At 36.3% G+C, this 15,994-nt stretch overlaps 7 protein-coding genes across 7 annotated transcripts; 2 read left to right on the top strand and 5 right to left on the bottom strand.

Annotated features, from left to right (window-relative positions):
- Window positions 1-1,222: 1,222 nt before the first annotated feature.
- PHYBLDRAFT_149190 (hypothetical protein) lies at window positions 1,223-5,672 on the top strand (the record flags this gene model as incomplete). Its single annotated transcript, XM_018432230.1, has 14 exons — window positions 1,223-1,461; window positions 1,605-1,800; window positions 1,875-1,982; window positions 2,098-2,209; window positions 2,283-2,444; window positions 2,542-2,735; window positions 2,832-3,092; window positions 3,245-3,883; window positions 4,058-4,315; window positions 4,405-4,512; window positions 4,632-4,694; window positions 4,957-5,145; window positions 5,314-5,466; window positions 5,568-5,672. 14 exons carry the CDS (start codon window positions 1,223-1,225, stop codon window positions 5,670-5,672), a joined length of 2,787 nt encoding a protein of 928 aa, XP_018288068.1.
- An 811-nt stretch (window positions 5,673-6,483) lies between these two features.
- On the bottom strand, window positions 6,484-8,321 carry PHYBLDRAFT_4152 (hypothetical protein; the record flags this gene model as incomplete). The annotated part of the gene is made up of 6 exons (XM_018440162.1): window positions 6,484-6,546; window positions 6,641-6,724; window positions 7,029-7,778; window positions 7,969-8,013; window positions 8,149-8,161; window positions 8,248-8,321. Coding segments are annotated over 6 exons (1,029 nt in total), but the record flags the coding sequence as incomplete, so codon positions are not given.
- Window positions 8,322-9,551: 1,230 nt separating this feature from the next.
- On the bottom strand, window positions 9,552-10,196 carry PHYBLDRAFT_172041 (hypothetical protein; the record flags this gene model as incomplete). Its single annotated transcript, XM_018436720.1, has 3 exons — window positions 9,552-9,714; window positions 9,792-10,096; window positions 10,179-10,196. The coding sequence occupies 3 exons, from the start codon at window positions 10,194-10,196 to the stop codon at window positions 9,552-9,554; spliced, it is 486 nt and encodes a 161-aa protein (XP_018288066.1).
- Window positions 10,197-10,979: 783 nt separating this feature from the next.
- Window positions 10,980-11,889, top strand: PHYBLDRAFT_172040 (hypothetical protein; the record flags this gene model as incomplete). The annotated part of the gene is made up of 2 exons (XM_018436719.1): window positions 10,980-11,424; window positions 11,864-11,889. 2 exons carry the CDS (start codon window positions 10,980-10,982, stop codon window positions 11,887-11,889), a joined length of 471 nt encoding a protein of 156 aa, XP_018288065.1.
- Window positions 11,890-12,165: 276 nt separating this feature from the next.
- Window positions 12,166-13,516, bottom strand: PHYBLDRAFT_76297 (hypothetical protein; the record flags this gene model as incomplete). Its single annotated transcript, XM_018443137.1, has 1 exon — window positions 12,166-13,516. Exon 1 carries the CDS (start codon window positions 13,267-13,269, stop codon window positions 12,166-12,168), a length of 1,104 nt encoding a protein of 367 aa, XP_018288064.1. The 5' UTR covers window positions 13,270-13,516.
- Window positions 13,517-14,047: 531 nt separating this feature from the next.
- PHYBLDRAFT_94991 (hypothetical protein) lies at window positions 14,048-14,472 on the bottom strand (the record flags this gene model as incomplete). Its single annotated transcript, XM_018443875.1, has 2 exons — window positions 14,048-14,154; window positions 14,349-14,472. Coding segments are annotated over 2 exons (231 nt in total), but the record flags the coding sequence as incomplete, so codon positions are not given.
- Window positions 14,473-14,815: 343 nt separating this feature from the next.
- Window positions 14,816-15,976, bottom strand: PHYBLDRAFT_126839 (hypothetical protein). Its single transcript, XM_018429128.1, has 2 exons — window positions 15,543-15,976; window positions 14,816-15,425 (listed from the first exon to the last, which is right to left on the bottom strand). The coding sequence occupies exons 1-2, from the start codon at window positions 15,717-15,719 to the stop codon at window positions 14,943-14,945; spliced, it is 660 nt and encodes a 219-aa protein (XP_018288062.1). The 5' UTR covers window positions 15,720-15,976; the 3' UTR covers window positions 14,816-14,942.
- Between the last annotated feature and the right edge of the window lie 18 nt (window positions 15,977-15,994).

Raw genomic sequence — 15,994 nt, 5'->3', positions numbered from 1 at the left:
ATTTGTGGAATAGAAATCTTGCTGCTGTACTGAACTCCTAGCATATACTTAACCGATTTAAACATAGTTATGTCCCAAATAGATTTACATGTGCCATTAAAATGGTAATTTCTAGAAGACAAGCAGAAGAAGATCTTCAGGAGGGTCGTCGTTTGAGACAAAGACTGACAAGAACTCAAAGAAGATAAAATATTCCATCCTGGTTTCCGCCTAGGATACACCCAAGATACCGTTGGTAAGCCATTATATTTGAATGATTGTATCGTCTTTAATTCTTGTACCGTGTTGAAGAAGTTGGGAAAAAGATGTTTTGCATCGACTGCAAAAACATGGTGGCGTAGAAAGTGGGATATATATAAAAGAGAGAGAAATTGGTGCTTTTAAAATTCAACTATAAGACACTTTAAACCCCGGCAAACTCGCAACAATTCACCAAAATCGCTTTTTTCTATAGGGTAACCTACTTGTGCGCCTTAAATTTTTGAATTGTGAGCCTTGTATAGTGTGTTTCAATGTGTATTTATAGAAATGATCCTGTTGCTATACCAACAAACAAGGTTTTTTTTCTTTCTTCTTTATTTTTTTGCTTGGTGTTTCTTGAGTCATAAACGTCAAATTGGTCTATTAGTAATACTCATTACCTTGAGGTAAATCAGTAGAGTAGAGTAGAGCTTGTGTATTTCATATTCATTTTACAAACCCCCTCTCCAAAATACTCAAATGTTGTAGTAAACCTTGCTCCTATCTCTTATCCAAGAAGATTACTATTTTTATTATTTACTATCGGTAGGAAATATTCCTTCCTTTTTTAATAAATTCCCTCTCTCTCTCTGTCGAATTATCTCTTCAAGAGCCCGCTCACGCAAAAAGTCCTGTACATATATATCTGTGTTGCACCCCCCTCTTTTCTTTACTTTCTCCATTTATTTCCATGATTGCCACAACAGATATATATATATATATAAGCCTTGTAAATCAGGTGACCGTGGGTTAATTAGTCCATTGGTGCTTCTTTCCTGGGAGGCATCGAGTACTCGAACAAAGTAGACCAAACACTTTGTGATTGAATTTAAACAAGTGAACCTTTTTCTATCTCTCTTTACCTCTCTTTCCTTTTCTTCTATTTTTCTTTCTTTCTTTCTTCTTTTTTATATATTTATCTATCTGTATTCTCTGCTTGTAGCTCTCTTTAATTTTTAAGTAAAGAAAAGAAACGTTAAGAATGTTGCGCATCCAAAGGCTTACCAGGTCATCCAATTCTGTATTGAGCACTCGTCGACTTTATCATGACAAGGGCGTGTTTGGCTACCGAGTTCCAAAAGAGTACAAAATGCCAGATTACACCGAGAGTGAGCTCGCTAGTCGCAAAGATGGTGGCAGTTTACTGCGTATGGTTCAGGCCTACAGAACTCATGGACATCGGGGTGCTCATCTGGATCCCTTGGATATAATGCAACGCGAGTGAGTAAATTTCACGTAGCCTAAAAATAAAATAAATCGAGAAGAGTAAAAATTTCTCACGGTCTACCCACATCTTTCTCACCCTCTTTTTACTTTAATTAATTATATATACCTTATTTCTCATTTCTTTTTTTTTTAAAAAGAGCTGTACTTGCTTTGAAACCGGAACGGTATGGTATTACAGACACCAAGCAAGTTCACCCCTTGGCTGGTATACTCCATGTGACAGAATCCAAGCAAGATCCCTCGGCGAAACAAGAAGCAGACACCGAGACCATTATCAACCACCTGAATTCAGTGTACTGTGGAAATATTGCCTATGAGTTTATGCATTCTCCTGTAAGTAATTCACATTCTTTTTTATTAAACACCCACACACACATAAGTATGTGAGCTCAGTTGACATATTGTAGTCTGCAAGTGAGAGACGTTGGTGGTATCATGCACTTGAATCTTGGAATAAGCCTCAATTGACAGAAGACCAGAAGAAGCGAATTCATCAGCTTTTGACCAAGTCCGAGGTAAACCCTCTATTATTATTTTTATCAATACTTTAATGTTTCTTTATGCCAAAGGGCAGTTTTTATCTAATATGTTTTTCTTATTTTTTATTTGTTTTTTATTTTTGGTTTTTAGACATTTGACCATTTCTTGGCTAAGAAATTTCCTAATGTGAAACGCTATGGACTTGAGGGTGGTGAAAGTATGATGGTAGCTCTCGATCGACTTTTCTCGTTATCTGCAAAAGGTACCATTCTTTCTTTTAATTATATAAATATTATGGTATATTGTTACTGTTCTTTTTTAACAATTTTCATTAGCTGGTGTTGAGGATGTGGTGATAGGAATGCCCCATCGTGGTCGTCTCAACTTATTGTGCGATTTGCTGGAATACCCACAAGCTGCCTTGTTCAGCAAGATGAAAGGAAATTCAGAATTGCCCAAGGGAACCTTTGGATCAGGGGATGTGATATCTCATTTAGGTGAAGCTCAACTATCATTTCTACTTTTTATTTTATTTTTGTTCTTAAGAGCTAAGAAGAAATTGACCAACTAATTGTACATATGTATGGATTGTAGTTAACAATCCTGACTTGACATATGATGGAAAACCTCTTCATGTGTCTCTGCTTCACAACCCTTCTCATCTTGAAGCTATCAATCCGGTAGCAATGGGAAAGGCCCGTGCAAAGCAAACCGATCTCTTGTCCAAAGCAGACGATTCATGTAATCTCGGTGATCGAGTTATGTGCGTTCAGATTCACGGAGATGCAGTAAGTAATATAGATGTATATATATAGAAAAAAAATTATAGGAAATATATATATATATATTTTAAAAAAAAAAAAACATCTATTTTATGTCTCAAGGCATTCTCTGGACAAGGAATCGTAACTGAGTCTCTCTGTCTTTCCAACCTGCCCCATTACTCTTCCGGAGGGTCGATCCACATTGTAGTCAATAACCAGCTAGGGTATACTACACCTGCTCAGAACGCTCGTTCTTCAGCATATTGCTCAGATATTGGAAAAATGATCAATGTTCCGGTAGTACATGTTAATGGTGATCACCCTGAAGATGTTGCACGTGCTATGGATGTTGTGTTTGAATACAGAAACAAGTTTAGAAAGGTAAGATAGAGAAATATAAAGAGAAAAAGAGAGTTATACTGTGGGTGTGTATTGGATGAATATTTGTGATTAGAGAGCTTAATACCCAGCAAAAGAAAATATCTCTATCTCTTACACTTCCACTTACACCCTCACACACTCTTTCTTTTTAGGACATTATTCTTGACTTAATGTGCTATCGCCGTTGGGGTCATAATGAACTTGATGAGCCAGGATTTACGCAGCCAAACATGTACAACACTATCCGTCACCGTACATCTGTTCCCAAGCTGTATGAGCAAAAACTTCTCGATGAAAAGACATTTGGGTCCGCGGCCGAAGCTGAATCGGTCAGAAGCGCCCAGATCGAAGCTCTCGAGAGCAGTCTCAAGGCCTCTGAGACATATGTTCCCGACGATTCTGCTCACCTCCAGGGTAACTGGAAGTCAATGACTCACCCGACCACAGGTAGCCAGGCCGCGGTCGATACTGGTGTAGATTCTGCTCTTCTATCTGCAATCGGGCGCCAGTCTGTCACTCCACCTAGCTCTGTAAAAGTGCACCAGCGCCTCAAGAAATACCATATTGATGCCCGTCTCAAGAAGATCGACCAAGGAAAAGGTCTTGACTGGGCTACTGCCGAAGCAATGGCCTTTGGCTCACTCCTCAAGGAAGGCTACGGAGTCCGCATCTCTGGTCAGGATGTAGGAAGAGGTACGTTCTCTCAGCGCCACGCCATGTTTGTCTGTCAAGACACCGAATCTGCAGTCATTCCTTTAAATGAAATGGAAGCTGGACAAGGGCTCCTAGAGGTAAGCAAAGACTATGGTTTATTGAAAGAAATTAATAAGAGAGAGAGATAGAGAGAAAGATAGGTTGGGAGTAAGGGGGGAAGGAAGGGAGAAATAGGGGGGGGGAAGGAAGTAGTTGGTTTCTCTGTAGGAATCCGAATATATAATAAAGTTATTTATATATATATATACTAGGTTGCAAATAGCCCACTGTCTGAATTTGCTGTGATGGGATTTGAGTATGGAATGTCTATCGAATCTCCAAAGAACCTGGTTATTTGGGAAGCTCAATTTGGTGACTTTTTCAACGGTGCTCAGATTATTCTGGATACATTTATCTCAAGTGGTGAAGAAAAATGGCTCCGACAGAGTGGCATGGTTTTATTATTGCCTCATGGCCAAGATGGAGCTGGACCTGAGCATTCGTCAAGCAGAATTGAACGGTTCTTGCAGGTAAAGAAGAAAAAGTAAACTTCAATGTGGATAAGATATACATTAAAAGCATCCTCCAATATAATTACTTTTATTTATTGTCTTGGCAGATGAGCAATGCTCCTTTTAATGTAGACGAAACCTACCACTCTCCTCCAAACTGGCATGTAGTAAATTGTACCACACCTGGTCAATATTTCCACGTTCTGAGACGCCAGGTAATAATAGTTACTATTGTTATTATTGACAGAGGGACTGTGCATATACGCACACACAACACACACACATACGGATAAAGTATATGCATATTTACATGCAATTATTTGGTATTATTTAGATGGCCCGTAAATTCAGAAAGCCTTTGGTAGTAATTTCACCAAAAAGTCTTTTGAAATCTCCGGTAAGAAAACACACAAACACAAAAACATGCAGATACATGTGTACATAGACTGTTCTTTTCTTCTTTTATTATTTGTTCCAAATAACTTGAATTAATCTAGATTATTATTAATGAGTCTGCGCAGCATTTATTCATTTATTCATTTATACATTTATATATTTTAATTTAACTTAATAACTACTTCTTATGTATAATGCTTATATATATATATATACACATACATACATATATTACTTTATTGATTGACTGCTTTATATTTTAGCTTGCTGTTAGTTCATTTGAAGATATGGCACCTGGTACCTCATTTAAACCTGTTCTTGAAGATCCAACTACAAACAACCCAGATATGGTCGAAAAGGTTGTGTTTGTGTCCGGAAAACTATATTATGATCTTGCAAAGGAGAAATCCGAACGAGGTCTTGATGAGCGTGTAGCTCTGGTTCGCATTGAGGTAAGATATAGATATATTATTCTGTATAATGATATTTTCTTTAAAATAAACACATAAACACATAAAGCACATCAATGCGCACTGCACTTTATGCATAAACAACAACAAAGATAAACGACAATAGGATCTAAATATTTATTTGTTATATATATATATATATAAAACAAGGAATTGTGCCCGTTTCCAAGGGACCAAATCAAACAAGAGATTGAAAAGTATGAGCACGCGGGAGAGTTTGTGTGGTGTCAAGAAGAACCTCAGAATGCTGGTGCCTATTCATTTATGGCTCCTCGTTTGGCACAGTTGTTACCTCAAAAGATGGTAAGAATATTGTATATACACACATATATATAAATAATATGCACATTAATCTTTATTAATATATGTATGTATCTTGTTATTGTTTGCAAACAAAAAAAAAGATTGGATACGTTGGACGTAGCCCACTTTCTGCACCAGCAATTGCCAATGGACCTTTGTTCCGTAAACAACAGACTCAATTGATTCAGGAAGCCATTGATATCTAGAGAAAGAGAGAAAGAGACATAGACCTGACCACCCCTTAAATCAATAAAAACAAAAACAGCAGCAATTGGTAGACTATTTTATTCTTACGGTTATTTCTCATTAGTATAGCTAATACAAGCTGCATTCTTAATAAGGAGATATAAAGCACAACAAATGGTAATTTGCTTTAGACTCTTTTTTTTTTAAGAAAAGTCCAAAGTAATAATAATAATAATAATAATAATAATAATAATAATAATAAAAGGATTATCAGCCATTATACTCTTTTATTTATCTTTTTAGTTCTTTCTACATACATAAATAAATACATACATATTTATGTATAAAAGAAAGAATAAAGCTCCTTATTTGCCAATTCATATGGTTAAACAACAGGAACATAAGATATGTGAATTCTTAAAAAAAAAGAAGCGGGCATGCTTAAAATAATGAAGAAATGTTGAAGAAAATATTTTGATTATATTAAGTACAAATTTTGTAATATACATATGTATATATAGATGTTTGCAGTGCAGTGTAGTGTAGTGTAGTGTAGTGTAGTGTAATTTGAATGGGTAGGTGCGTTTGTATGCGTGATTGTGCGTTTACTAGTGTAATTGTATGTATTTGGGAAGTATTGAGGGGATAAAGGGGAGGGGAGGGGGAAGGAAGGGGGTTTCTCTCTCTCACATACACACACACTCTCATTCACTTAAAATAATAATAATAATAATAATAATAATAATGATAACAATAATAATAATAACCTCTATCTTATTTCTTATTTTTCATCAGCAATTCAGAAACAGGCTTATCTGCTTCAGCATGCTTGTAGATGTACCCGACCATGCGCAGAGCCTCTGCACGCTTGTATCTTGTCCGACTGTCAACAGACTTTGTTTTGGATACAGACAGATAGAATTAAGGAATATATGAGTTGGAAAAAAGCCTCTTGGGTGCTAACTTATATTTTATATTGTTCACATACCTTGTCTTGTAATACGGTCTCACATACTTGACGTAAAGTAGCTTCAACTTCAAATTTAGATGTTTGCCAAAGTGCTTTGTATGCCTGTAACACACGAAGTTAGTTGTACACCCAACACACACACACACACACACAATTGGGTTTTTTATGCTTTTTTTCTTTTTCTCTATTTAGTTTCTATGGTGATTGTGATTGTAATTGCAATTAAAAATAGAAATAAAGCCAAGTGTGGAATTTCTTGTCCCCCTTATTCACTACTACTTGCTACTAAAGGCTAAATGATAATGATAATGATAATGATAATAGAAATGCGCTACGCTAACAACAACAACAACAACTAATAATAATAATAATAATAATAATAATAATAATAATAATTTTCACTTACTCTATTACTGGCTTCTTCTTCCAATTTGAGTTTGTCGGCTTGATCCATTCCCTTTTCTTCTGCCTCTGCTACCATTTCTGCCACAGCTTGCATGTCCATGGCACTTTTGACAGTAGACCACAGTTCCTTTACGAAATGCTTCTTTTGCTTTATACTCTGAAAAATTCCGGGTAATTCACCTCCACGCATTCCCAGGTATTGTTTGGCTTTGCTCGAATAAACTCCGCCAATTGAGTGCAACAGCTCAAGACCATAACTCTCGCTCTTCAGTTTCTCGGCCTCGACCTTGATCTGTTCTTGAAACGCAACTGCCGCGGTCTCGTCTCCTTCGCTTTCGGTATAGAGCGAGAGTTTGTGAATCAGCTTCTCGGATAAAGTCCTGACTCTTTCCTGCTGTTGCTTGTGAAGTTTCTCCATTTGTTCTTTGGACATTCCCATCTGTTTCTTAGACTCTGGTCCTGACGCACTGACATCACCACTGTTACCGGATTGAGGTGATGCCACCGATGATCCTGCTGCTGGGTCCGCAGACTCGTTGCCTTGCTTCATCCCTTCACTAAACATATCACCGACTGCCAGATCTCCAATGATGTTTCTAAAAGCATCGCCACCAAACATCTGCTGGAAGTATTCGCGAGGATCTGCGAACCCACCATCAGGAGCCAACTCGCTGTCTTTGCCATATTTGTTGTAATGTGCTCTCAGCTGAGGATCAGACAGGACTTGATAGGCTTCCGAAATGGCTTTGAACTAATTGACACAATTTACATACAGTGTTTTGTGTTTATTTTCCCGGGAAATATTTATTTATTTATTTATTAGTTTTTTTTTCTCAATTGATAAAGATGTAAACAGATACAAAGATACTATCTGTATATGTATAATTGGTCTCCATTCTAGGCTCACTCTTTCTCTTTATTTAAAGGTTCTCGGTATTTACCTTTTCCTCGGCTCCTTCTTCACGATTTTTATCAGGATGATAAACCTATTTAAAAAAAACCCGAATGCACAAAAAGGCACAAGTATATAGGAAAAATAAAAATAAACTTCATAGGTACTTTCTTTCTTCTTTTTACTATTTAACTATCCAATACTAAAGAAAAATGATGTAATTCCATACAATAGCAAGTTTTCTACAAAATTAATGTTTATAATATTGATAGATAGATATATGTATATATTTAGCCATTGGAAGTATCGTAATGTTGCTCTTTCTTACCTGTAGGCTTTCTTGATCTGAAGCTTGTCGGCATTGACTGGAATGCCGAGAAGTTCATAGTAGGTGAGATCAATAGGATTCTCGTCTGTTCCAAGTCTTGCCATAATGAGATGTAATTTACAATAAAGAAGAAAGTAGAAAGTGGAAAGAGATAAAGAAGGAAATAGAGAGAGAGAGAGAGAAAAGTAAGGAAAAATAATCAAAAATGATAATATGCTTGGCAAGGCTAAAATTGGATGACCGAATTCACAAAAACATCCAACCCCACGTGTGAATGGTGTTGTTTGGCAAGAATTACAGCCTTCACGGAAGAATAGTAAAAGTCAAAGAGCCATGATTTCAACTTTCAATCACAGAATTACAAGATTAAAGAATCCCAAAATCCCAAAATTACAGAGCTGTAAATTTGGGACTAAATATAATTGTAATTCTGTAATTCTGTAATTCTGATATAATGAACCTTCCATTCTTTGTACTCAATCCTACACACACACACACAAAGATCTCTATAGAAATTTATACTTTTTGTGTGTGTAATTCTGTTGGCTTGGCTTGGCTTGGCTTGGCTTGGGTTCTTTTTTCTTTTTCTTTGGGGAGAATGAAAGAAAATGTGTTTGTATGGGTGGGTGTAGGGATTGTGGTACCTTCTCTTTATATACTTCTTCTTCTTCTTTTTGTTGTTTTGTTTTCATTTTCTAATGTAAACAATAGGCCACGTCAACATTAGTATTTACACATGCTACTCGCACATGAATAGTAAGAATTAGTGTCAAATATTAGAAAGCACTTGACACCCTTATTCTTTCTTTCCATTCTTCTCTTGATTGTCAATTATATACACTATTAATAGTCAATTTTGAATTGTTATTTATTTTTGAAACAAAAATGTATGACACGATTCTTGATATAGTAATTTTTCAAGCCATGCGAATGGATTAGTAGTTCTCTTTATTCTTAAAGCATATTATATTATTTTACACTATTTCCTAAAAGCAAAATGCTGTGTCAATTATGTCGCATTTGTGTATGTTTTGTATTATAAATTTCCAAATTCTGCGCCATCAGTTTCAGAAAATAAATATTTTTTAGTTTAGTTTAGTTTAGTGTATGAACAAGATGTATTGATTACACAGACACACATAGTCTATATAAAGGTGTGTAGGTTGTTTTGAGTGTGGGGTCAGTGAATGACTATAGTTGAAGAGAATAAAGAAAGAAAACAAAGGTAGAAGGGGATAGGATAAAAAGAGATTCTAAAGTGAAATTGTACGAAAAGAGATATAGAAATATAGAAATATATCTCTTTAAATGTCATCTAATTGGGCATTAAACTCATCCAACTGGGCTTGTAATTCGTGGTTCTTGAGTTTGAGTTCTTCGCCCTTTCTTTCTTGTTCCAAGAGCAAGTTCTCGAGCTGCTGGACCTTGCGTTCAAAATGTTCTGCCTTGACATCTGCCTCACGGAAGCTATGATAGGATTTGTAGAGACAAGGATAAGCCAGAGAAAGTAAACTTCTATTTTGGTCTTTGGGGTTGAAACTTACTTTTTGGTGGTTTCGCGCAGTGACTTGTCAGAGTTCTCGAGTTCCTGCTCAAGAAGTGTGATTTTACGCTGTGCTGCGTCATTTTCTTTCTTGAGATCACCTCCTTCGTCTTCGATTGACTTGAGTCGTTTGATGTTTTCTAGGGCAGCCTCGAGATCGTCTTCCATTTTCTTGTTTTGGTTGGTTAGAGAGATGATCTCATGTTCCTGATCCATCTTGATCTTTTCGTATTCCTTGACCTTGGCTTCGTATTCTTCTGCCTTGGCTTTGGCAGCATCGGCTTCGATTCGAATAAGGTTAATTTTCTATTAACATTGTGTTTAGAACTAGATTTTCTTGTTGATTCATAGTTTCGAAACATCTTTAGGCTTAATTTCGATATCTAACCTCTCTAAATCGTTCCATTTTGGTGGCAAAAGGCAGGGGATTCTGTGGTGGTAAAAGAAAGAAGAAGAAAGAAGAAGAGGGGGGGAAATGGAAATAGAAAATAGAAAAGAGCAATATAAATTCGGATTTTTTTTTTTAAATATATATATATATATATAAATTATTAATCGGTGTCCAGATGCCACGTGTTTGATAGATTTTGTCCTCTTTTGTGTTTAGCCGTCTTGTCTTTTAACGATTTAAATTGAAACACTTTTTTTTTTTTTTTCAATTTATTTATTTTTGAGTGTTTCAATTTTGTATGTTTCAATCTGTTGATTGATATGCTTTTTTTCTTTTCTTTTTTTTTTTTTTTTTGGTGACCGCAGCCCTTGACTTTCACATTCATTGTGGAACTCATGATGATTTCCCTGAGACACTGCAGGGGGTGAAGAAAGTGTATGTATATAAAATCAAATCAAATCAAATCAAATAAAATAAAATAAAATAAAATAAAATAAAATAAAATAAAATAAAATAAAATAAAATCATACATATGTAATAATCATAATAATAATAATAATAATTTTTTTTTATTTTTTGTTTGTGTACAAAAGGGGAGGGAGGTTACGCTCAAGGGCCTTGCTTCTTTTATTTACTTTATTTATTTATTTAGTTATTGAATGCTTGCTTGTTAACTAACAGTGGCGCTGACCATAACAATAATAGACCTTCTTCTGTATCATTTCTTTTTTGAACCTTTTTCTTTTTCTCTTCTCTTCTCTTCTCTTCTCTTCCCTTCTAGTCTACTCTCTTTAGCTCATGGCGTCTGTTTCTGCTACCCGCCCCAATCGTACTCACCACCGCCTGTTGCCACTCCGCTCCTGGCTCAAGGCTAATGTGGCAACCCCTCCACAGCCAATGCGCCATTCAATTGTCACTCTGGCATCATACATGACGGTTGGCACAATTGCTATTGTGGCCATCAGTTCTCTGTTCTGCCTCTTTATGGCTGTCAGTATGGTGGATGATGTTCTAAGGATAACTGCGCCAGACCGTCTCTGGCTGCTACTAAGAGACCACTGGCTGAGACTAGACTGGACACATTTGGCAGATAAGCTTAGTGAACAACTTACCAGTCTGGCAGAGTGGGAACGTCAAAAGCGGGCAGCGTGGTATCCCTATGACCACCCATCCTATCATGATGGTGATCGATTTCACGACCTATTGTTTGCTGCCACGCACTATCTAAATGAATATGTCCAGAGTAAGCAACAGCAACAACAGCAACAGCAAAAACAACACAAACAGCAACAACAACACAAACAGCAACAGCAGCAGCAGCAGCAGCAATATAGCCAATACACTCAGTATAACCAACAAAATACCCATCATCATCATCAGCAGCATCATTATAATCATCATCAGTATATGCGTACTCCTCCTACTACATCTACTTGATATACTTCACTTCTTTTATTTTATTCTTTTATTTTTTATTTTTGTATAGGACTCATACACTCACACACAAAATTTACACACACACACACACACACACACACACACACCCACTCACTCACATTTACACTCACACTTATATACATCATTTAACATCTCTTTCTCTAACTCTATTTTCTTTCTTCCTTTCTTTCTTGTTTACTTTTTATTACTATTATTATTATTATTATTATTATTATTCATCAAAGTAAATACAAAAAAAACCAAAAAATAAAAATCAAAAAAAAAAATCAAAAAAAATACAGCTTTGGATCAACCATGCCCTTTATCTCTATCTATCTATCTATCTATCTCTTTTTCATATACATAATGTATATCTTTCCTTTTTTTTTGAAAAGCTTATTGTTGATTGGTTATCTGATTGATTGATTGGTTAGTCGTCTATCACTCCATCAATCAAGTAATCAATATGTTTGTCTGTCTATATAATGTATCTATCTATAGTTCTATATATGTATGTACGTGAGTTATCAATTGATCTGCACAGTATTTATGCGCGAGGAATGAATCTTCCAAGTCCATAGCTTATTCCTTTGTAAATTGCCGCCGTTCCTACAAGTGCAACCATTTCAGTAGACAAAGAAACAAGATCGGCGCACAAGGTCGGTACTGAGGCAGAAGGAGATGACGAAGGCGGTAAACCAGGCGAAGAAGGAGACAGTAATAATAATGAAGTAGAGGAAGAAGAAGAGGAAGAGGAAACAAGAGAAGATGGAAATGTAGAGCCCAAAACATTCTCAGCCAAGATCGGCTGTGCAGGAAATTTTACAGAGGGAGAGAGGGGTGGTGTGAGTGGGAGACTGGCAGAATGTTTAGATCGGGCAGCCAGGAGAAGAGCCTTTGCCATGCGCCGGGCATCGCTGTCACCCTGGGACGGAGTACGGACTGGCTTGCGCTGACTGAGGATAGGCAATTTGGCATGATAGACAAACTCAAGCACGTCTGCTTCGAATCGAATGCCTCGAGGACGCTTGCATCGCTCTTCGAAGCAAGCAGTGTCTCTTGACTCCAGGCTCAATGGGAAACTCCGCCGCCTCTCTTTCTGGGACTTTTTCTTGAGAGCCGATTTAACAAGTGGTGTGGGTGTATCTGCTGCTATAACTGTGGCTGTAGTTGAGGAGATCGGATCGACTTTTGACAAAGAAGACTGGTTGGTCCGTTTAACATAGATCTCAGGGCAGCCCACCCTTTTCTCAAAATCCACGTCGGCTTCGTCTCTGCGAAAGAGTGGACCGTAGAGCCAGCTCACATCAGAGTCCTTTTCCCAGTTAATTTCGGCCGGATCGATCCTGGGATTATGTCGCCCGAGCTGACTGGTGCAATAGCTGGACATCCGCCGCCAGAGCGCGTTCCTCAGTCGGTGCAGGCGGTACTCTTCTGCCAACAATCGTCGATTAGCCTTCAGTAGACTTGGGTTTGCCTGCTTGGTCCGTTCGAACCCGGTTTCAATATCGTCGTTGAGGTGGAGCAATTTGTTTCGGAGAGTTGCGGCCTGTTGCCGGAGCTCTGACCAGGCACAGCCCAGGTCAAGTGCATCCCAACTGTGAGAGAAATAATCGACAGTAATTGACGGGCGGGTTATCAGCTCATTCATCGATTTTTGATTATATTATATTATATTTTCTTCTTCTTCTTCTTCTTATTTGTTATATATATATATGTATGTATGTATGTATGTATGGTATATGTACAGGGTTTAAATACTTTTTATATATAATATTATATTATATTATATTATATTATATTATATTATATATATTATATATATAATTTTCTTTAACAAAAAATAAAAATCGTAAAGAAGAGAAGAGAAGAGAAGAGGAAGAATGGGATAGAAATGAAATAACGGAATAAATAATGAGAGAAAGAAAGGAGAAGTGTATCAAGATGGGGAAAAATGCAGGTTTTTATATATAAATCAACCGCAACACAAAAAGGCGATACTAGACAACTAGGAAACTATCATGCACACAATCGACGGAAAAGGGTAAACAGACAGAAGAACAGACACCAAGAAGGGGTGTGCAAAAGAGAGTAAGTAGGCAAGACAAATAGACAAGTAACCAACTACCCAACCAAGTAGGCAAATGAAATTATGAACAAAAGCAGAATCATAATATATAGCTATATAGATAACTGATTATCTTCTTTTTTTTTGGGGGGTAGAAGAAGTGTGAGTTAAAGTGAGGTAAAGTGACAAAGGGGTATTATTATTATTTTCATATATATATATATATATTGTATCTACTTGTGGGGATTTCTTTTATATATATTTATATATATAAGCATACAATTTATTCTTCTTTCTCACTCTTCTAAATAAAGAAAGCAACCCAACATCTCGGTCTCCTTATTACCATTTACTGCCCTCACTCTTTCTTATCCTTGTCTGGGTCTTCCATAAATGCAACAATAATATATCCAATCAACACCACATTCGCCACCACCGCTGCCGATCCAGCCGCATAAGTCGTATTACCTTTTAATTACAAATTATACAATCAGAATTAGAATTTGAATTTGAATTAGAATTTATTATACACATATATTTATCTAATTCTAAAAATATTATCTATTTCGTATAGGTTTATTACTACTCTTATAATAATAACCTTAATAGTAACCATAGCAACAAAAAAAAATTTAAAAGAAAGAAAAAAAAAAGAAAATTACCACCAAATATTCTATCAACTGTTGTGTAAAAAGTCATGATTGGTAAGATGAACATTGCCAAAGAAAACCCAATCAACTTGGTCATCACAACAGCACTGACTGAAGGACGTCCGTTGGTTTGTTGAATTGACTGTACAGACTTTTCAACCACAGCCTGGTCAGAAGTAGCCTTGCTGGAAGTATTTTTATTGGAAGTCGCTTTTGATGATGATGCCTTTGCCATGATGATCAATTGGATTACCAAAAAAAAATCAAAAAAAAAAGTCAAATAAAGAAAGAAAGAAATTAAAACAATATATATATATATTATATACGCAAAAGAGAGAGAGAGAGAGAAATATTCTGCGTTTCAATTTCGATTCAAATATTTGTTGCAAAAAGATGTGTATATGTTGAATGTATAAATGAATGAATGAATGAATGAATTAATTAATTAATAGATAAAATGAATGGGTAAATAGATGAATATGTTATATACATGTATATATAAATACATAAATATATACTGCTTTATTCATATTCATATTCATATTTTTTTATATTTTTCTTTTTCTTTTTCTTTGTCTTTTTCTTATATATATATATAAAGAGAACTTAGACGCCACCCTTCTTTACATTAAAGAAACTTCGGACAACAAACACCTGGACGCATGCCATCAAGATGATAGCCCCACTTTCAAGAATAGCAAACCAAAAGATCCGGTTTTCTGTAGAGATGACAGTGCTGGAATTACGGTTTTCACGTGTGCGAAAGTACTTTTGGGTGCGAGCCACATTGGTCAAAGATCCAGACAGTCTAAAGAGCGATTCTTCCATTGCATTGAGGGCTACCGGAGGCTCAGATGATGAGCCTTCCTTTTGATAGTTGGGACGGACTTCGTGCTCAAGTGTGATTTCAAAATCAACCAGCTTCTCGGCAAAGGTCGACATATCATTGATAAAGCAGAAGCTGTATTCTCCAACGTAGTTTGCAGTAAACACATAATCTCCCTGTCTGGACTTTTCGCCAGAAAGAACAATATCGTCCCGAGGATCACGCACTTCATAATCTATATCAAACGATCCTCCCGATTGAACCTATCTCGGGTATACCATCATTATTATCGTTATGTTTTAATGTATTCTCTTATAAACACACAGATATATATATATATATATACTCGTAGTTATATCCTAATTAATCCTGCTACTTACAGCAAAGTAGAATCCAACTTTCTTTCCGGGTGTGTCTGCCCAAACATAGAAACATGCCTTTTCTTGAGCAGCTACATTGTAGGTCAAGGCAGTTGCATCTGAAGACGCGAAGAATGAAAAGAACAAGCTGACAAGCAATGAAAATGCTACAGCGCGTTGGAAAATGAATGATGCCATTAGGTCAACTCTTTACGAATCTTGGAATTGATAGTGGTGGTAGAGACGGTGGTGGTTTCTTTTTTTTTTTTGGTGTGTGTGTATTTTTTTTTGTCTTCTTTAAAAATAAAACAAAATAACAGTAAAGAGAATACTAAAAGAGAGAAAATAAAGAGAGACAAAGAAAATCGAATCGAATAAAGTAAAATAGAATAGTCGTTTTTTTTTCCTTTTCTTCTTCTTCGTTTCTTTTTAATGGGATGAAAGGACTGAGTGGGAGGGAAGGATGAAGGGGT

This window comes from Phycomyces blakesleeanus (assembly GCF_001638985.1).
Source record: "Phycomyces blakesleeanus NRRL 1555(-) unplaced genomic scaffold PHYBLscaffold_20, whole genome shotgun sequence".
NCBI lineage: Eukaryota > Fungi > Mucoromycota > Mucoromycetes > Mucorales > Phycomycetaceae > Phycomyces > Phycomyces blakesleeanus.
This window is presented reverse-complemented; position numbering and strand designations above follow the sequence as displayed.